The sequence below is a fragment of the Microtus pennsylvanicus genome, chromosome 13 (assembly GCF_037038515.1).
Source record: "Microtus pennsylvanicus isolate mMicPen1 chromosome 13, mMicPen1.hap1, whole genome shotgun sequence".
NCBI classification, from domain to species: Eukaryota; Metazoa; Chordata; class Mammalia; order Rodentia; family Cricetidae; genus Microtus; species Microtus pennsylvanicus.
In genome coordinates this window covers 64686599-64706448 of record NC_134591.1, presented here as the reverse complement: position 1 = coordinate 64706448, position 19850 = coordinate 64686599, and the positions used below count along the sequence as shown (strand labels likewise).

The window sequence follows — 19850 nt, the reverse complement described above, 5'->3', positions numbered from 1 at the left end:
TTACAGGTCTGCATCACAGTGCCTGGCTTGAAAATTTAAAAAAAAAAAAAAGGCCTTATGTAGTCAAAGCTAGCCTTACTGTGGCTGGCCTTGAACTCCTGATCCCGATTGCTAGGTACACACCACCACACCCGACTCCCAGTTCCTAGTTTGGAAATCTTTAACAAAATGTGTGTTGAGCAGCGTGGTGGCAGTGTACACCTTTAATCCCAACACTCGGGAGGCAGAGATAGGCGAATCTCTGTGAGTGCGAAGGCCAGCCTGGTCTACTGAGCGAGTTCCAGTACAGCCAGGACTGTGAAAGAGAAATCCTGTCTCAGAAAAAAAAAAGTTTGTCTTTATTTTTAATGATGTGCCAGGTGTGTGTCCAGGTCGATACACACGAATGCAGGTGCCTACAGAGACCGGAAGTGTGTGATCGTCCTGGAGCGGAGGTTACACACAGTTGTGAGCTGTTCAACATGAGTGTTGGACATTAGCTAGGGTCCTTTTCAAGAGCAGTGCATGGGGGGGGGGGTCAGGCGCATGCCTTAGCACTCAGAAGGCAGAGGCAGGTGGATCTCTGTGAGTTCAAGGCCAGCCTGGTCTACAGAGAGAGCTGCAGGACAGGACAGCCAGGGCTACACAGAGAAACCCTGTCTCCAAAAACAAAAAACAAAACAAAACAAAACAAAACAAAACAAAACAAAAAAGTGAACGTCAGAGGAAGCTTGCAGCAGTCAGTTCTCCCTTCTGTTATGTGGGTTCTGGGGGATCGAACTCAGGCTGTCAAGATTGCGTAGCAGGCCCCTTTCCCCACTGTGCCATCTTGCTGCCCTCCCACAGGAAACATCTTAAGGGGAGACAACAGTACTAAACAGTAATCCCTCCCTCACCCCATCCAATTCACATACAGCTCAAGACATAGGCCGGGAGTCATGGGGTGGAGACAGGTCCTTTATTTGGGGGTAGACTCTAGACTGGGTTGTAGAAGCATCAGACCTCTGGTACTAAGCTGGTGGCCCAGCTGGCTGGATGAGACATGAGGAGGTTGAAGGCTGCTCTCAGCTACAGGCGCCAGGCCCAGGACAGGAAAGAATGTCAGCCAGCAACGCTAAGCCTGCCTGGTGCTCTGTGCCTACCGGGACTGGAAACTGGTGTCCAAAGTGCCAGCCCCGATGCCCAGAAGGCAATCAAGAGGGTGGCCTCTGAGTCCTCTGTCCCTTCAAGGTGGAGCCAGGACCAGTGGGGTCACATTCTGTGGAGGCCAGACAGAGAGAACACTCAGGGGTGAGGCTCCCCCACGTCACTTTCCAGAGAGCAGGAGCAGCTAAAAGAATAAACACTTGAATGCAAGCTTCACAACTGGCCCCAGAACACACAAGGCAGGCACACCAAAGCCTGGCCCAGCCCCTTCCTCTGAGAAAACCACACTGAACACACGGCCCTGGCTGCTGCTCATGGCTGCAGTGGGCTGAGGACTGGCCTGGGACTGTCACCTACTGGTTCTCTTCCCTGCTGGCCGCATGAGGAGACAAAAACACAAAGGCTTAGCCGGACCCTCAGACACTGAACTCTGAGGGCTGAGTCCAGGTCCCACCCAACATCTGGCAGGGATAAGCTCAGCTAGAGAAAGAAGGGGTATTGCTCCCATGGGGGATGTTAGGAGGGTAGTCATTGTCTTTGTGACCTCCTCATAGAGAACGGTTGCCAGGTTGCCAGGCAGAAGGGAATAGGGAAGGCAGCTGGATTCCCTGGATTCCGCTGCTGGCCAGGTACTCACAGTGTTTGGTAAGTGCTGTCCTTGACCTTGAGGAAGCGCAGCACAAAGAAGGCTGTGGCTTGCAGGCTCAGCACCAGTACAATGCCCCCGGTGAAGCTGGCTGCGTCAAAACCTGGTTTGTGGGCTTCAGGGACTAGGGGACTCTCTGTAGGGTGAGGCAGAGTGGAGGTTACAACAGGCCTCCATGGACCCAGATCCCACCTCTGACACCCCAAGGCGTCCTTCAGTCCTCAAGATCTCAAGATGGGGCCCATACTACTGGGCTCCATAGTCCAGTTGAGGGCTGTAGTTACAGTTCTGGTGTGGAGACCTTGCCACAGAGAGTGAGAGAGACAGAGACAGAGAGGAGGTCAGTCCATTTCAAGCTCTTTAAATCCTGCAAGCTGGTGAAAGGGATAGCTGAGGCTGGGCAGGGTGACCCTTGCCCAGCCCTGTTCCTGACTTGCTCCATAGCTTTGTCACGTACCCTCTCTGGGCCTCCTGGTCACATGGAACCAACAGTGACCAAGTGCCACTGCACCCTTCCTGTCCCTCACTAGCCCAGTAGAGGAAGGATGACCTGGAACTCAGCCACCAGACCTCCTTGCAGCTAAGGCCACGGCTTAGGGCAGACAAAATGCACAGCCCCTCAGGACCTCTAGCCTAGAGTTCTCACCAAGAGAGGAAGGAACAGAGAAGAGGTGGCGGTCCAGGGACAGCAGCCTACAGAGGGGACAATGAAGACTAAACCATGAGCCAGACCTGGCTAGTCATCTCCCAGGTTCCCCTGATCCTTCCCTCTGCCCTTCCCCCTTTGCAGGGAAGGTCTTAGGACTGAGTTACTAGTCCAGGCTTTGGTAGCTACCAGCTGGACCACGTTACCCATCGATTCTGACCAGAGATTTGATTTCAGGCCCTGGGCCAGATGCCCAGGGCAGGAAAACATTGGTAAGTGGAGGATCACTCTGGGACAATGGACAAGGGGCCCAACTGGGAACGGAGTCTCCATCCCCAGAGGACGCGGACAGTGCAGAATCCAAGGACACAGAAGTGGGAGGGGTGGTCCCGCTGCGGCTGAAGCCGAGAGCTGCAGAGAAGGATGCTGGGAGAGAGGACAGAAAGGGAAGAACTGAGCTGCGCACAGCAGATCTGGGGCTCGAGCCGAGGGAGCCGAACCATCAATAATTTATCCTTTAAGATCAGTTTCCGGCTTTAATTAACCAAGAGCCTCTTCAGCCATCCTGGTTAAGTGTAGTGACCTCTAGGCCTTGGAAGGGGAGAGGAGACCTGGAGGTGGAGGGGTTCCTCCCCTGCTCTTCTGAGAACCCGCTTTGGGGCCCTCAGCCTGCAGCAGATGGTCTCCAAGGGCATCTCTTAGCACCTGGAGCCACACCTCTTCAGCTCCGAGCAGGGATCTGGAGGGGTCACCCTGAGTTCCCAGAACCCGTGACAGAAGCTGCCATTTCCTGACTGCTTTTGATCCTGCTGCATCAGACAGTGAAGTGGGCCTTACACAGCCTCATCAATCCTCACAGCTCTGTGAGGCAAGTGTCTGCCCAATCCATCTCACAGGCCTGGAGAACTCAGAAGACTGAGGTCATTGCCAGTGCCTGGGCCCCCACGCTGCCTGTCCCGCTGCCACCATCCTAGCCCCCATTCCCCACGGAGGAGCCTACCTGTTGTGCTTGTCTTTGGTTCATGGGTGGGATGGTGGTGGGATGCTGAGGAGACAGGGAGTCCAGGATGAAACAGCTCTGCCTCCGATCAGGAAGCCTAGTCCCACCTCCCACTCAGACTGCACCCCTGCCCCATTCACGTCTGCTCATCCAGTCTCCTCCCCCAGCTGGGCCCCATCTCTGTTGCCACTTGTTTGAGGAAGACCCCTCCATCCCAAACACCTCGCAGTGCCTGACTTCACACAATGCTGACTAGCCCAACTCCTGGGCACACCTGGACCAATTTATAGGCTAGGACACCAGCCAGGGCAAGGTACAACTGATGTTCGTGGGTGCAGTCTGCTCCCTGAAATAAATGAGTGTCTCTTGGAAGTAGTCCGTGGCTGGGGACACCTGACTCCCCTTCCTTCCTGTGGGCTTAGAGTGAACACCCTTACCTGGGCATGACTCTGACCGGTTATAGACAGGGCAACCCTCCTTGTCCACTTCAGCTTGGACCACACAATGTCCTGGTGGGAGAAGGAACAGGGGAGAGGTTTGGGGAGAAAACTGGGAGGTTAGGGTGCCATATAGACAGGAGGGTGGGCTCGGGAAGGGCCCAGCGACGAACCTGGTTCCTCTGGCCCGCATTGCTGCCAGACGCAGTCGGAGAGGTTGTGGGCTCTGTCCACACAGCGTTCACACTGTGCCAGGTGTTTGCAGCCCCCATGGACAGTCGACCAGACGCTCAGGCGGATCAAGGCAATCCGCCCAAAGCCTGGAGCTCCTTTACCTGGGAGTGGGAGTGGAAATGGGAGGAAAACAGCAGAGTGCTAGGTGCCACGTTGTCCCACCTCCCCCACTACTACTCGCCCCTCTGCAGAGGCCTGGAGCTTCCCTTGCCCTCCCCCCCAACTTCTTCCTTTATGCACTCCTCAAATCCCCAGGGGCATTTGGAATCACCTCCTCCACACATCCACCCTCTCCTAGTCCCCCACACCTAGAGCCTGTGGTCTCAACACACTCCTGGAGCCCTAAAGACGTCGAAAAAGGTTCCCTCCCCCAAGCCTAGAAGTGCATGAACAGGAAACTAAAATGTACTTGTTCCACCTGCTCCTGCCTTGCCCCCTCCTCAGGCCCTGCCCAGCGTTACCAGCTATAATCAGCTGGGCACACAGGAGGAGGCAACAACAACCGCCGCAGAGCGCAGCACGCAAGGCGCGGGGTCCGGGTGAGGCCATGGGCGCAGGGGGCCGGGATTGGGGGTCGGCGGACCGGGCAGCTGCTGTGGCGCGTCCTTTCTGACTCCACTCGCCGAGCTTGCCAGAGTGAGACCTGGGCAACGGGGGCGTGGTCAGAAAGGGGCGTGGTTAGTGGGTGTGGCCTGTAGGCGTGGCTGTGTTCGCCGATTTAGGGCGGGACTGAACAAAAGGGGTGGGGATCTGCCGGGTCACTAAGGGCAGCCAGACGCTGGTGGTACACAAGTTTAAACCGAGCACTCGGAGGCTGAGGCAGGAGAATCTGTGAGTTCGAGGCCAGCGTGGTCTCCAGAGTAAGTTCCAGGACATCCAGGGCTACACAGAGAACCCTCTCTTGAAAAACAAAACAACAACAAAAGAAAGGAGTACAGACGCTCAATGTTGTGGCGCACTCCTTAATCCCAGCACTTGAGAGGCAGAGACTGGTGGATCACTGTGAGAACCAGGCCAGGCTTGTCAACATAGCAACTGTGTTTTGGTGAGTTTTTCGGGAATCACAATGTAGCCCTGGCTGTTCTAGAACTCACTATTGTAGACCAGTGCTGGGATTAAAGGCATATGCCGTTGCCTAGAGACAGTCTTTAACCCTGCTTGGCAGGTGAGGCTCAGAATAGGTGAGTGACCAGTCCGAACCCACAGTTGTAAAATCTGGACTTGATTCGGGCCAGACCACACAGCACGTGCACTCTGGTCTTTTGACAAATCACCCAGGACTCAGCTACCCCACACCTTTGGCTGCCTATTCCCATGGACCGTGGTGTGTTCCGCCTCAACCTCATCACACTTCTGGGTATTGGTGATGCCATCACTAGGTCACTGAGCCTTTTGGGATCTTCCTGGTGGCTTTCTCCTGACCTGGAACACATTCTTGGGGAGTACCTCTTCCTCCCCCGACTCCTCCTCAATCACTTGTGGCTGTCTTAGCCCAGAGCCTGGATCTGTCCTCTCCTGGGATCATCTTCCTTGTTCTGCTGTCAGGTCCCGCTTAAAAGCCAGCAAGCAGGGCTAGGAATATGGCTCGTTTTGTAGAATGCTTAACTAGTATGCATGAAGCCCTGGGCTGGACCCCAGCACTGCCTAAACCGGATTGGTAGTCCATAAGTGTAACCCACTTCTTAAAAGCCACCACTGAGGAGGAGCCTTGAAAAAGAAACACCCCAGGTCCTATTGCCCCCTCAAGCCCACCAGCGCCTCCCAACTCACGGCTCTCCATCACCCCCAGGAGTGTCTCCTGATGCTTTCAGGGCTCCCTTGGCTCCTCTGTTCATCCAGCAGCCTCTCTGGTCCTCACGCTCTTCCCCATTGCTGGGTCCTGTCCTGGAAAGTCAGACTCATCTGTTCCCTCTCTAAGTGACTCATTTCCTGCTGGAAAGACCTCTCCTAATCACGCTACGTGCCGGCACGTGCTTTCCCCTGGCGCGTGTCTCCACTGCATAATTAACTGCCCGTTTGTTTCCTGGGCTCCACGCTCCACGATGGCAGGAATCATGGCTCTCTTCTTCGCGGGCGAACCCCCTGCACACAGGATGAAGTAGGGCTCATTAGCCCTGTTGTCCCATTGTCTGTGTGTGTTTGCCCGGCTCACTGCTCTAGGAGACCCCCAAGGACTCCCCATATACTTGATGTCCTATTCAGCATCTCTTTGTACATTGTCTGTTTTTCTCTATCAAGAAAGCAATTCCTAGCCGGGCGGTGGTGGTGCACGTCTTTAATCCTAGCACTCAGGAGGCAAAGGCAGGTGGATCTCTGTAAGTTCAAGGCCAGCCTGGTCTACAAGAGCTAGTTCCAAGACAGGCTCCAAAACTACAGAGATGGGGGAGGGGAAGGGAAATGGGAGGCGGTGGCGGGGAAGAGACAGAAATCTTTAATAAATAAAAAAAAAGAAATAAATAATGAAAAAAAAAACTACAGAGAAACCCTGTCTCGAAAAACAAAACAAAGAAAGGAAGAAAGAAGGAAAGATAGGGCTGGAGAGATGGCTCAGTGGTTAAGAGCACTGACTGCTCTTCCAAAGGTCTTGAGTTCAATTCCCAGCAACCACATGGTGGCTCACAGCCATCTATAATGAGACCTGGCGTCCCCTTCGGGCTTGCGGGCACACATGGAAGGAATGCTATACACATAATTAATTAATAAATAAATAAATATTTTTTAAAAAAAAGAAGGAAAGATAGAAAAATAAATTCCTGGAAGATAACAATGTTTTTTTTGTTCACTGCAGTATTTTTCTCTGTGCTTGGCAAATAGCAGACACTCGGCATAAATGAAAGGGAAAACGCAGGTGTGTGGCCTGAGCATTGCTCTGTCCCCCAGCCCACCCAAGACCAGGGCACCGTTGCTGAAGATGGCTTGAATGAGGCTGGAGAGATGGTTCGGAGGTTAAGTGTGTGTGTTTCGATAATAGCTCCCGTTCCAGAGGCCTCAGAGGGGACCGGACAAACTAGTGGCACACAGGCTTACGTGCAGACAAAAAACCTACTCACATAACATAAAAATAAAGAAATAAAAATTTCAGCAGGGCGGTGGTGGCGCAGGCCTTTAACCCCAGCATTCAGGGAGGCAGGGGCAGGGGGATCTCTGTGAGTTAAAGACCAGCCTGGTCTACAAGAGCTAGTTCCAGGACAACCAAAGCTCCACAGAGCAAAACACAAACAAAAATTTAAAAAGAACATTGGCTCAGTGACTGGGCCTATACAAAAAAATTAAAATGTGCTAACTGTCCAGACTCCTGAATTTTGGACAAAGCCAGAATGGAGACTGACTCTCTGTGCTTCTCATACAAACATGGGCAGACACACGTCCCTGTCCTTGGATGGAGGCCAAAGGTCTCTAGGCTGGTGGAGAAGAGACAAGTAAGGAAAGTTTTCCCTGGGGCCCACGTGTGTAAGCTCACATGGTAGAGTGCCTGTTTGGCAAGCAGGAAGTCTGGGTTTGGTCCCCTGCACCACATAAAAGCAAGTGTGATGGTGCCTGCCTGTGACACCAGCCCTCTGGACTCGGAGGAGGAAGATCAGAAGTTCAAGTCTGAGCTCAGCTTTGGCTGGTTGAGATCCTGATCTCAAAAAAAAAAAAAAAGTTTTCACCTGGTCAGGAACGCCTGTAGCCATCTGGTGGCCACCTGAGGAACTGCAGGCTTGTCAGTGAGATGACTTCATTCAGGGAGAGGGTGCCTGCCACCTATGCTAGAGTGGGAAGCATCCTGGGCTTGGGCACAGCTTCACAGCCCAGTTTTACCTCTCACGGTGTGGTTTGGGGAAAGTCCCTTGGCTTCTATGAAATGTGGGTTCTGTCTCTTAACTTTGCAGGGTTGTTGGTGGGAAAGATGGGCACATCAGTCGGTGGTGGGAAAGAAGTAGCCGATAGGGGCAAGAAGGGTCGCCCTTCCCCTGGACAGAAGGTCTCAGGGAGGAGACAGCACATAGGAGTGACCTCAGCCGGGTATGGTGGCTCACCTCTAATCCCAGATGAGGAGGATCCCCACACGTCTGAGGCCAGACTGGCCTACAGATGAGACACACACATGCACACTTGTATGCACAAGTGGACACACATGCACACATATGTACACGCACAGATACACACACACACACACTTTGGTGCCTGAGAAAGCACACATGTGAAAGTCTATAGCTTCACGCAGTCTTTGAGTCCCCAATGTTCTCTCTTTTTTTTTTTTTTTTTTTGGATTTTCGAGACAGGGTTTCTCTGTAGCTTTTGGAGCCTGTCCTGGAACGAGCTCTTGTAGACCAGGCTGGTCTCGAACTCACAGAGATCCGCCTGCCTCTGCCTCCCGAGTGCTGGGATTAAAGGCATGTGCCACCACCGCCCGGCCCTAATGTTCTCAAGTTAGAAACACCCTCACACTTTCCCTCCCTGGCAGCCAGAAAGGCAACCTTCGCTATAAAGCACACAGTGACAGGCAGATGAGGAAGTTCACGACCATCTGCCTGCTTCAGCAGAAACAAATGGTCGTTAATGTCTTCGCCCTGGGATGACTGTCATATTTAGATTCATAACCTATTTTGGTGGCAGGATGTTGGGGGCACTGTGGGGGGGCACACAACTTGCTTAGATGGAGTTCGTGATTATTCTATAAAAAAAAAATCATCCAAACACAGATTATAGGATATGACCTGCAAGAACTGAAGATCTCAAGAGAAGGGACTAGGATGGGAATGGTGGGGTTGGGGTTAGGATGGTGATGGTGGGGTCAGGGGTTGGGATGAGAATGATGGGGTTGGGGTTGAGATGGGGATGGTGGGGGTCAGGGGTTGAGATGAGGGTGGTGGGGTCGGGGTTTGGGATGGGGATGCTGGAATCAGGGTTGGGATGAGGATGGTGGGTCCAGGTTAGGATGGGGAGGGGGAAATGGCTCAGCAGTTGTAAATAAATACTTGCCGCTCTTCTAAAGGACCCAACGCCCATCCAGACAGCTCACAACCACCTATTACCCCAGCTCCAAGGGATTCGATACTATCTTCTGGCCTCTGTGAGCACCACACATACTCAACCTAGAAACACACACATACACACAAATAAGAATCACAATCCTTTTGAGACAAGTTTTCTCTGTGAAACAGCCCTGGCTTTTCTGGGTTTATTTCCCAGCACCCACATGGTAGCTCACAACAGTCTGTAACTCCACTTCCAGGGGATCTGACCCCTTCACATCAATTAACACAAAATAAAGCTAAATAAATTTAAAAAATAAGTTTAAATTTTTTTAATTTATAAAAAAAGAGGAAGAGAATATCTGTAGGGACAGGTGGACAGAATGGAGAGGCCAAAGGTCAGTGTTGGAACTTGACAGGAGCGCCTTTGAGGACTTGACTTAGAGTGACAAGAGTTTGTTTTTATTTTGGTATAGGGTCTCATGTAGTCCAGGTTGACTCTGTAGCTTAGGAAGACCTCAAACTCCTGATCCTTTACCTCCCAAGAGCTGAGATTATGGGCGTGTGTGTGTGTGTGTGTGTCCCCATTACCAGTGCCGAGTCTCACTAGTCAGCGCACCGGTGAGCTCCAAATCAGCCACTCAGAAGGGCAAGTGTTTCTCAAATTGCTGTTTCCCTCCCAGCGCTGCCCTAGCCCTAGCACTTCGTTCCTGCCCCCTGCTCTGGGACCAGAACTCTGTGGGGGACTTGGCTCAAAATGGGGAGGAGTTGATGTCCAAGTCTTGGGGTCTGTCTTCTTTCTTGGACATACCCCCACACAAGGACTATCGGTCTCCCTGTGTTTCTCTCTCTCTGAGTTTGTTTCTTTGTAATTTGCTTAGATATTTATTATTTTATCTACATATGAGTGGTTTGTTGTTGGTTTTAGTTTTCGAGACAGGGCTTCTCTGTGTAGCCCTGGCTGTCCTAAAACTCACTCCATAGACCAAGCTGTCCTGGAACTCGCTCTGTAGACCAGGCTGTCCTGAAACTCGCTCCGTAGACCAGGCTGTCCTGGAACTCGCTCTGTAGACCAGGCTGTCCTGAAACTCGCTCCGTAGACCAGGCTGTCCTGGAACTCGCTCTGTAGACCAGGCTGTCCTGAAACTCGCTCCGTAGACCAGGCTGTCCTGGAACTCGCTCTGTAGACCAGGCTGACCTCGTCACTGCTCCATTTGTTTCTCCTTTTTTTTTTAAAAGGTGGCTGGAGAGACAGCCGTGGGTGCTGGGAACCGAACTCTTTATATTTATGGTTGTGAGCCTAGCCTTTAACGGCTGAGCCATCTCTCCAGCCCTGTTTCTCCTTTTGACTGTTCTGTTGCCTTTCTTCAGGCAACAGACAATAGTTACTGACTGCCATTGTATGTCAGGCACTGTTCCAGCACAAACTAGACACAGTCACTGCTTAGCCTATAGTGGGACAGACTCAGACTCCTAGCAAACAGAAAGAGAAACCTGGATGAGTATTTTAAGAGTTCTGCACACATTAGCCAGGCGGTGGTGGCACACACATTTAGTCCTAGCACTTGGGAGGCAGAGGCAGGCGGATCTCTGTGAGTTCAAGGCCAGCCTGTTCTACAAGAGCTAGTTCCAGGACAGGCTCCAAAGCTAAATAGAGGAGGGGAGGGACAGGAAGCCTGTTTGGGAAGAGGCTAAAAACAGAGCTCTGGAGGGAGCAGAGGGTTTGACACACAAGACCAGCCCACACTAAGAGCCTGCAATAGGAGGGTCTCATCTACCTGAGACCCTCAAAGGCAGAGATTCCTGTCACCACTCCTCACTTTCTGCCTTTCTTTCTTTCAATTTAATTAGTTAATTAGTTTATTTTATCACTTTTCATTTCCTTGGTGCCCACCTATGCTTCCCTGGTGTCCTCCACTGACCAAATATACCATTGACAGCCAATACAAAGCCAGTATATTTGCCTCCCAGTAGGTACTAATATCACTATTTTAGAAGTAAAAAACAGAACAAAAAATTTAAAAAAAAACAGGCTCAGAGAGCTTGAGAGACTCACTCCTCAAAGTCACACAACTAAGCTGGTCTACTACCAACTGAACTCACCATATCCGACCCAAAATATGCGATATGCCGTTGTCTTCAGCCCTGATCCCAACGGATCTAAGAGGGTCTGATGTTATATGCCTGTTGGCCTTCCTTCCCTCAGCCTCCTACCCTACCCTAACTCCTGATTCCCATCACCCTCCTTACAGTCTTGAACATTCCAGAGAAGATCAAGGGGAGAGGGGGCAGCACTGGGTCCTAGGGTCACAGGGGTCACTGATAGGGCTTTCTCTAGTGCCCGGGGAAGCAGGGCTGGGAAAGAAGTTTTCACCCTGCCCCACCCACTGGGGTACCTAAGCTGGGCGCTCAGAGAGGCTGCTCTGAGCATAGAGCTGCCCAGTCCTTCCCTTTCCAAGTTCTTCCCGGCTCCCTATCTCCTGCTGCTTCGGGGAAGTGACCCCCACCCCACATCCCCGCACTGGCTTTCCAGATCTTTCAATAAATAATTCAGATTTTGAAATCTTGCCAGACGCACCCTCCTGTGCTGCGAGGACGCTATTGGGCCCACATAAGTGACGTCACCGAGTTCCTTATCCCAACCCTAGCATCACGGGACCTGTCCTGGCAGCAACTTACCTGCTGGGTCACCGTCCTCCTACCCTGTCCCCTCGCTCTGGGGGCCCACTCCTCACAAGTCATTTGGTGATCATTCCAGGACCCCACAGTCCTCATCTAGCCTTGTCGCCTCGGTCCTTTAGCACGTGACAGGGTCACAGTGACCTGAAGTTCCTTCACCGGAACACTCATCTCCAAAGCCTTGTCACCACCTCCGAGACCCTGGGGTCCCCGAGCTTCCTCATGCTGCAGTCACCCTGACACTGCTCTGGCTGCCCTGAAGAGCCCTATCCCTACCCCCACCATCAACGTCCCACAGCCACCGTCCTCCAAGATCTTGTCAGCACGCTCATATCGTCACAGCCACCCACCTCCCTACTCCCTCGTGCTCCTGTCACTGTCACCTCAGGGTCCTATCAGAGCCAAAGCCTGTCATCCTCACCGGGGACGCCCATTCAGCTCCATCTCCTGTCTTGTGTCAGCTTATTTCTGACACCCGAGGGAGCTCGTCACCCCCGCAGACTCTCCCGGTCCCTTGTCCTCTTCCCACATCCTCAGTGTCTTCCCTGAGTCTTTTCTGAGGTCCTCCCTAAGCTCCCTCAAAGCCCCCGACCCGCAGAGGGCGCCGCGTCAAGGACAGCGCGGGCCGGCTCCGGAGGGGGCGGGGCCGCGGCCACGGTCACTTTTTATGAATGGGGGAGCGGGCGGCGCGAGACCTCATTACTATGCCGCGCAGCGCGCGTTGCGCTCCAACGCGCTGCGCCCATTGGTCGACTGGGCTTCTGACGTCACCAAACTGGTGGCCGGGGGCGGGGCGGGGTGACTCACGCCGTGTCTCCCGCGGCCGCGGGGGCTTCTTGGGGTCCGCGCACACCTTGCTCTGCCAGGACCTGAGTGGAGGTTCCCCGCGGCCCGGCCGCGCCCGGTCCTGAGCGGTGAGTAGCGGGCTTTGCCGCGGGTACCCAGAGTCTGGGAAGATACGCAGGGTTCAGGGGCGCTGGGCCGGCGAATGGCTGCATGTGGCTGCTCGGGGTCGGGAGGTCGAAGCTGGGATTCTGGATTAGCAGATTCTGCATTAGCATGCAGCTCCCCCAAGTGTTAAGGTGCTCGAGCCGTGTGATGGGGTGACCCGGCAAAGGGTGAACATTCATTCCTGCGGGACCCGAGGCCCTGGAGGGACGGGCAGTCATCTGATATTGAGGGGGCAGGACGCATCTGGGGCGGGCACCTGGGCGTCCGAGTAGCGGGAGGTGTCTTATTTAGGGATTTAACTCTCCAAGACAGGAGGCGGAGTCAGGCCCAAGATCCAGGTGTCCCGGCAGAAGGAGGGGTCTGACTCAGGAATCCAGACTTCTACCAGGGGGTGTCTGCGACAGAGACCCGGGGGTTAGGTGGAGAAAGGGGGGGGGAGGTGTCTGTCCGGAGACAGAAGTCTGGAAGAGAGTGGGGGGGGGGGGGAATGAGGGACACGAGTTCCCAGGTGTTACCCTGGGAATGTCGATTGGGGGCTGGCAAGGAGCTGCACCGGCTCTGCCCGGGGGCGGAGCCCGAGGCTGGCAGCGCTGCGAATCGTGAGGGGTCTGGGAGCTTCAGGAACCGAGTCATCTCTGACGGCAGGGAGCTGACTGCCCTCCTTCCTGACATGTTTCCCTCTCTCTAGTTATGAGCCTTTAAGGTTCACCTTGAATCTCTGTGCTTCCCCATTCACTTACGGTAAGTTTTGATCCACTTCTCTGACCACATGTGGCAAAGAGGTCTTTAAGACCTAACAGGAATGGAAAGGGGGGTGAAGAGACACAGGGGAGAAATGGCCAGGAAAGGGGGGGCCCCTGTTTAGAGGCCCCGGGGCATCAGAGGACAAAGCATGGGGCAAGAGCCTCAGGACATGAACTGGGGGACAGAGCAATGGTACCCTACTTGTTATCGGAGAGGTATCTCTTCCAAGGACCTCTATCAGGACACAAGCTTGCCAGCATCTCATAGGGCCTTTCTTCTACAGGTACCATGATTTGGGGTACAGGCAGCTCTATGGCCTGGCTCTCAGCTGGCTCAGGCAGCCTGAACGTGAGTGGTGTGGACCCCGCAGAGGAACCCACAGGCCCAGCTACACTGCTGCCCTCTCCCAAGGCCTGGGACGTGGTGCTCTGCATCTCGGGCACCCTCGTGTCCTGCGAGAACGCACTGGTGGTGGCCATCATCGTAGGCACGCCTGCCTTCCGTGCCCCCATGTTCCTGCTGGTGGGTAGCTTGGCCGTGGCAGACCTGCTGGCAGGCCTGGGCCTGGTCCTGTACTTCGCAGCTGTCTTCTGCATTGGCTCACAAGAGATGACCCTGGTGCTGGTTGGCGTGCTAGCCATGGCCTTTACTGCCAGCATCGGCAGCCTGCTGGCCATCACCGTTGACCGCTACCTTTCCCTGTACAACGCTCTCACCTATTACTCAGAGACGACAGTAACTCGGACCTATGTGATGCTGGCCCTGGTGTGGGTGGGTGCCCTGGGCCTGGGGCTGGTTCCTGTGCTGGCCTGGAACTGCCAGGATGGCCTGACGACGTGTGGTGTGGTATATCCACTCTCCAAGAACCATCTGGTGGTCCTGGCTGTTGCCTTCTTCATGGTGTTTGGCATCATGCTGCAGCTGTACGCCCAGATCTGCCGCATCGTCTGCCGCCATGCCCAACAGATTGCCCTCCAACGACACCTGCTGCCTGCCTCTCACTACGTGGCCACCCGCAAGGGCATCGCCACACTGGCCGTGGTGCTTGGCGCCTTTGCTGCCTGCTGGTTGCCCTTCACTGTCTACTGCCTCCTGGGAGATGCCAACTCTCCGTATCTCTACACCTATCTCACCCTGCTCCCGGCCACCTACAACTCCATGATCAACCCTATCATCTACGCCTTCCGCAACCAAGATGTGCAGAAGGTCTTGTGGGCCATCTGCTGCTGCTGTTCTACTTCCAAGATTCCATTCCGGTCCCGGTCCCCTAGTGACGTCTAGTTCCATCCTGGTGGTTCTGTGGCCTTGACTACTACAGAAGTCCAGAATGTTAGGCTCACGGGGCTTAGTTCCAACCCCCCAGCTCCGCACCCTTAAGACCCAGCTGGTTCTGGAGTTCTAAGACATTGGGTGTTTTCAGATCTTGTTTAAGATTCTTTCAGGGATCCAGCCCAGCTGGCTGCATGGTTCTAGAATGTTCCAGACGGTGGTTCCAAGTGGTTTGCAATTCCAGAATGCTGGGAATTTTACAGTACCATTCCAAGTCCTTGATCTTCCTTCCCTTGAGTCTTGACCTTGACTACGTCACTTTACTTTTGAATTTTGAAGCTCCAGAATCAGAGAGGATAATCACTTAGTTGCCTAGATGAAAGATTTATTGCTATATATGTGAACATACAAAAAAGTATATTTATTTATTATGTATTTATTTATAAATTTACTTATGGGAGAAAGGGGGAAAAAGAGACCCACACTATGAAATCTAGTCTGCACTAGGGTGTCCCCAGCCAGCCTCCTTGTCCCCATTTCTGACCTCAGTTCCCGGAGCAGGAGGATGGAGAAAGAAAAACCACGTATTTTGTTATTTTTGCTTATTTTTTATCAGAGAGATCATAGAAACCAGAGCTTCCTCCCCAGGCCCGCACTGCTCGGGTTTGCAGGAGGAACACACCAGCCTCTGGTTTTTTTTTATTTTTTTAAGAAGCCATCACCTGAGTAACCGAGAATTCCTCTGCGCTGAGGCCCGGCTTCCCTCTGGTGGCCATTTTGGGGAATTGCAACCCGGCGGGGCAGTCGGGACTATAAAACGCACCCCCATTCCACTTCAGCCTGGCTTTCAGCGCCACAGCCATGGCCTGGGGGCCAGGCCTTACCCTGAGGTGCCCTAGAGGAGGCGGGGCAGGAGCCAGTACCCCACCCCTCTGCCAATCGGGGTATGGTCCCCAGTGCGTTCCTGTCCAATCCCCAACCCTGGTCAATAAAAAACGATTTTTTGATAAATATTTGTGTTTGTGCATTATACATGGTGTGGAGTGGAGCCAAGAGAGTGGGCTCCCTAAGGAATCCGGGAAACTGGAGACCCAGAGAAGAGTGTCACTGCCCCTCGGACCGGACCCTGGACACCAGCTTGCAAGAACCTCAGCACCCAGGGACAGGAAGCAGGATATTAGACTCTTAGTGTGAGGACACCCACAGTCTGGCCACAGTAGCTGGGTTCAGGCATGCAGAGCATGTTTCTGACATGCAAGTTCCCTTACAGTGATGGTTTCCCTCCACCAGTGTTTCCTCTGGGCACAGCATTGTACCAAGGGTGCTGCACATGCGTCACCAACATCCTGGCACGGGTCACATCGTCCTCATCTTACAGTCACGAGGAAACTGAGGCTGAGGTCATAGAGCTAGGAAATACAAGACAATACTCAGACCTGGAACACCTGTTCCCGAATCTGTGTTCAGTCCCCTGGGCAATGACTTCTCATTTCCATTTTTTTTTTTTTTTTTTTTTTGGTTTTTCGAGACAGGGTTTCTCTGTGGTTTTGGAGCCTGTCCTGGAACTAGCTCTTGTAGACCAGGCTGGTCTCGAACTCACAGAGATCCACCTGCCTCTGCCTCCGGAGTGCTGGGATTAAAGGCGTGTGCCACCACCGCCCGGCTTTTTTTTTTTTTTTTTTTTTGGTTTTTTGAGACAGGGTTTCTCTGTGGCTTTGGTTTTTTTTTTTTTTTTTTTTTTTTTTTTTTAACTGACGCTGGGACTTAGAACTTTCCAGACCTTGCCTTAGATCCTCGGAGCCAGTGGTCCACATTTGGAGGTGGTCACTGTGGAGCTGGTAAAGCTGCTTCTCCATGTAACAGTGTGTGCAACTGGGTGGAGACTTGAACTTGGGGCTTAGGAAGGAAGGCCTATGCTCACCCCAAGGGCAAAGGAAGCTCTGGGCTGGTGGGGTACATGCCTGTTGTAATCCTCGTGTTAGAGAGGCAGAGGCTGGAGTACGGTGGGTTCTAGGCCAGCCTCGGCTACACACGTTCAATACCGGCTTGAGTTGTGTAGTGAGAGTCTGTTTCAAAACACCTAAGGGCTAGAGAGACGGCTCAGTGGTTAAGAGCATGGGCTGCTTCCCCAGAGGGCCTGGGTTCAATTCCCAACACTCAAGGTGGTTCACAACCATCTCTAACTCCAGTTCCGGGGGACATGGCTCCCTCTACTGGCCTCCACTGGCACCAGGCACAGATACACATGCAGACAAAACAGCCATTCACATAAAATGGAAAAAACGAAAGGAAGCAGCAGCCAAGTGTAGCAGTACCTGTCTGTAATGGCAACACCTGGGGAGGAAGGGCAGGAGATCAGGAGTTAAAGGCCAGCCTCGGCTCAGAACAAGTTTGAGGCCAGCTACATAAGGCCCAGTTTAAAAAAAAAAACTAAATACATAAATAAGGAAGTTCTGAGTAGGTCAGCCTAGCAGGCTGGACAGTTGGCCAAAGTCTGAAGGCGCCGTTAGAGTACTTCTGTCTACAATTCATTTCGGTCAACACATAGAAAAACTGAGGCCCCAAGCTGGGTGGTTGATGGTGCCACCTGCCTTTAATCCCAGGCCAGGGAGTGGGGAGCAGATCTGTAGTTCAAGACCAGCCTGTTCTATACAGAGGGTTCCAGGACAGACACGGCTACACAGAGAAACCCTGTCTCAAAAATAAATAAATGAAAGAAAAAGAGAAAGAAAATTGAGGCCCCAAGCAGCAACTTGGACTAGTAGGCCTGACTTGTTCAAACTCAGTTGTGTCGGGCCTGCTGGGCCTGTTCCGTGCTGTTTCTTAGGCTCCCATTCCTTTTCCTGGAGGTCAAGACCCCCCCACACCCCAACAGTGACCACAGGAGTCCCAGGCTCAGGCAGGGGATGTTTCCCAGCTCAGGCCTGGGCTGTCCTCACCCTTTCAGAAGGTCACCTGGATGAGAGCGTCACCGCACAAGCGCCTGCTCACCAGAAGTCAAACATTTCACATGCTAGCGCCATGACGTCATCAGTCAGGCAGACGCTCTGTGGCTGGAGATGGATACTGGAAGTGGTCGTGCATCGATTCCCAGCACTGGGAGGTCAAAGCAGGAAGTCCAGGAGTTCAAGACCAGTCTCAGCTTTATTGAGTGTTCCAGGAGAGCCTGAGCAACATCAGACCCCATTTCAAACAGAGGCTTCAAGAGTAAGTTGAAGTTCCAGGACAGGCTCCAAAACCACAGAGAAACCCTGTCTCGAAAAACAAACAAACAAAAAAAAAAGAGTAAGTTGAGCGTGGTGACACATACCTGTAAATCCTAAAGTATTGTGTAATCCCTGTTACCGAGGCAGGAGGATTTAAGTTCAAGGCTTCCCTGGGCTACAGAAACTCTGAGAGTTAAGGGGTCATCTGCAGCACGAATCCTAATTAGTCCTAATAATAAAAACCCGGAGTCAGATATCAGGCGGTGAAAGCTGAGAGATCAGAGAGCAGTGCAGCCACTAGAGAGACTTCTTCCCTCTACCGGTGCTCAGGCCAAAGGGCCATCCTGTCCTCAGACTGAGTCCTCAGACCGCTTCAGACTGCACTGAGCCCCCGGCTCCTCCTCCCGCCTTATTTTGCTCTCTCTGCCCAGCCACATCACTTCTGGGCTCCACCACTTCCCTGGTGCTGGGATTAAAGGTGTGGGCCACCACTGCCTGTTCTGCTTTGAGACGGTGTTAATCTAGTTTAGTCCAGGTGGCCTTGAACTCACAGAGATGCCTTGGTCAGAGTCCTGGGATTAAAGGTGTGTGGCACCACTGTCTGGCCTGCCGGTTTAGCTCTGCACTCTGATCTTCAAGCAAGCTTTATTTGTTAAAGCACAGACAAACTCTTGCCTGACGTTCTTGCAGATAGCTTAACGTCTAGTGGGGAACTAGCAGTAGCAGAAAAGGTTCTCAGTGATTGCAGTTAGGGCTGAGAAATGGCTTAAGCAGTTAGGAGCACAGGCTGCTCTTAGGAAGGAACTGCTGGGTTTGGCAGTGCACGTCTTCATCCCAAACAAACAACAAACCAAATGCACTGAGTTCTCTTCTCAGGGCCCCCACACTGGGCAGCTCTTGCTGCCCGTAACTTCGCTCCCTGGTTTCTAGCTCCCTCCTCGACCTCCACAGACACCTACACTCGCACATGTGCGTATCCACGCACAGACACTCATTCATACAAACACAAAAATAAAATATTTTAAAACATAAAGCAGCAGTTAATAAACAAAACAAAAACAGCCATGCAGTGTTAATGACTGGATCCTCAAATAAAAATAAAATAGGGAAAGAAAGACTATATGAGTAACCATTAGATGGAAGTAGACAAAAGAAAGGCCTTTCTGCCGAGCGGGAGTGGCACACGCCTTTAATCCCAGCACTCAGGAGACAGAGGCAGACGGATTTCTGTGAGTTTGAGACCAACCTGGTCTACAGAGTGAGTTCCAGGACTGGCTCCATAGCTATTAAGAAACCCTATCTCAGTAAAAAGAAAGAAAGAAGGAAGGAAGAAAGGAAAGAAAGAAAGGAAGGAAGGAAGAAAGAAAGGGGGCTGGAGAGACGGCTCAGTGGTTAAGAGCATTGCCTGCTCTTCCAAAGGTCCTGAGTTCAATTCCTGGCAACCACATGGTGGCTCACAACCATCTGTAATGAGGTCTGGTGCCCTCTTCTGGCCTGCAGACATACATTCAGACAGAATATTGTATACATAATAAATAAATAAATATTTAAAAAGAAAGAAGAAAGAAAGAAAGAAAGAAAGAAAGAAAGAAAGAAAGAAAGAAAGAAAGAAAGAAAGGCCTTCCCGGGGCTGGGGATACATTTCAGTTGGTGGAGTGCTTGGCCAGCATGCATGCACACGAAGCTCTAGGTTCGATGCCCAGTGTGTGCTCACGCCTGTGCATGTCTGGGGAGGAGCACTCCGCCTCCTGGCCGTGCTGTCTCCGCCAGCTCTCTTACCCTGTGCCTGTTTCTTCCATCACACTAAATGATGTGGTGACCACACCTGTTAATAGAGGGCTTCACCAAGTCACCCACAGCTTCCAGGGGGGTTGAGGCCAGCCTGAGCTATATAAAACTCTCTCAACCAATTTGAAAAAGAAAAGGATGGTCTCCCAGAAAGGCTACATTTACTG

At 52.5% G+C, this 19850-nt stretch overlaps 2 protein-coding genes across 3 annotated transcripts; one reads left to right on the top strand and one right to left on the bottom strand.

Moving 5' to 3' along the window:
* Positions 1–952: 952 nt before the first annotated feature.
* On the bottom strand, positions 953–4724 carry Cd164l2 (CD164 molecule like 2). Of its 2 annotated transcripts, XM_075945646.1 has the most exons (6): positions 4550–4724; positions 4028–4189; positions 3855–3926; positions 3418–3462; positions 1763–1907; positions 953–1237 (listed from the first exon to the last, which is right to left on the bottom strand). In XM_075945646.1, exons 1-6 carry the CDS (start codon positions 4635–4637, stop codon positions 1231–1233), a joined length of 519 nt encoding a protein of 172 aa, XP_075801761.1. In that variant the 5' UTR covers positions 4638–4724; the 3' UTR covers positions 953–1230. The 2 variants fall into 2 exon arrangements, with proteins under 2 accessions (XP_075801761.1, XP_075801762.1); XM_075945647.1 differs by lacking the exon at positions 953–1237 and having other exon boundaries at positions 1759–1907.
* A 7803-nt stretch (positions 4725–12527) lies between these two features.
* On the top strand, positions 12528–15673 carry Gpr3 (G protein-coupled receptor 3). Its single transcript, XM_075945081.1, has 2 exons — positions 12528–12639; positions 13704–15673. The coding sequence occupies exon 2, from the start codon at positions 13709–13711 to the stop codon at positions 14699–14701; it is 993 nt and encodes a 330-aa protein (XP_075801196.1). The 5' UTR covers positions 12528–12639; positions 13704–13708; the 3' UTR covers positions 14702–15673.
* Positions 15674–19850: the final 4177 nt, after the last annotated feature.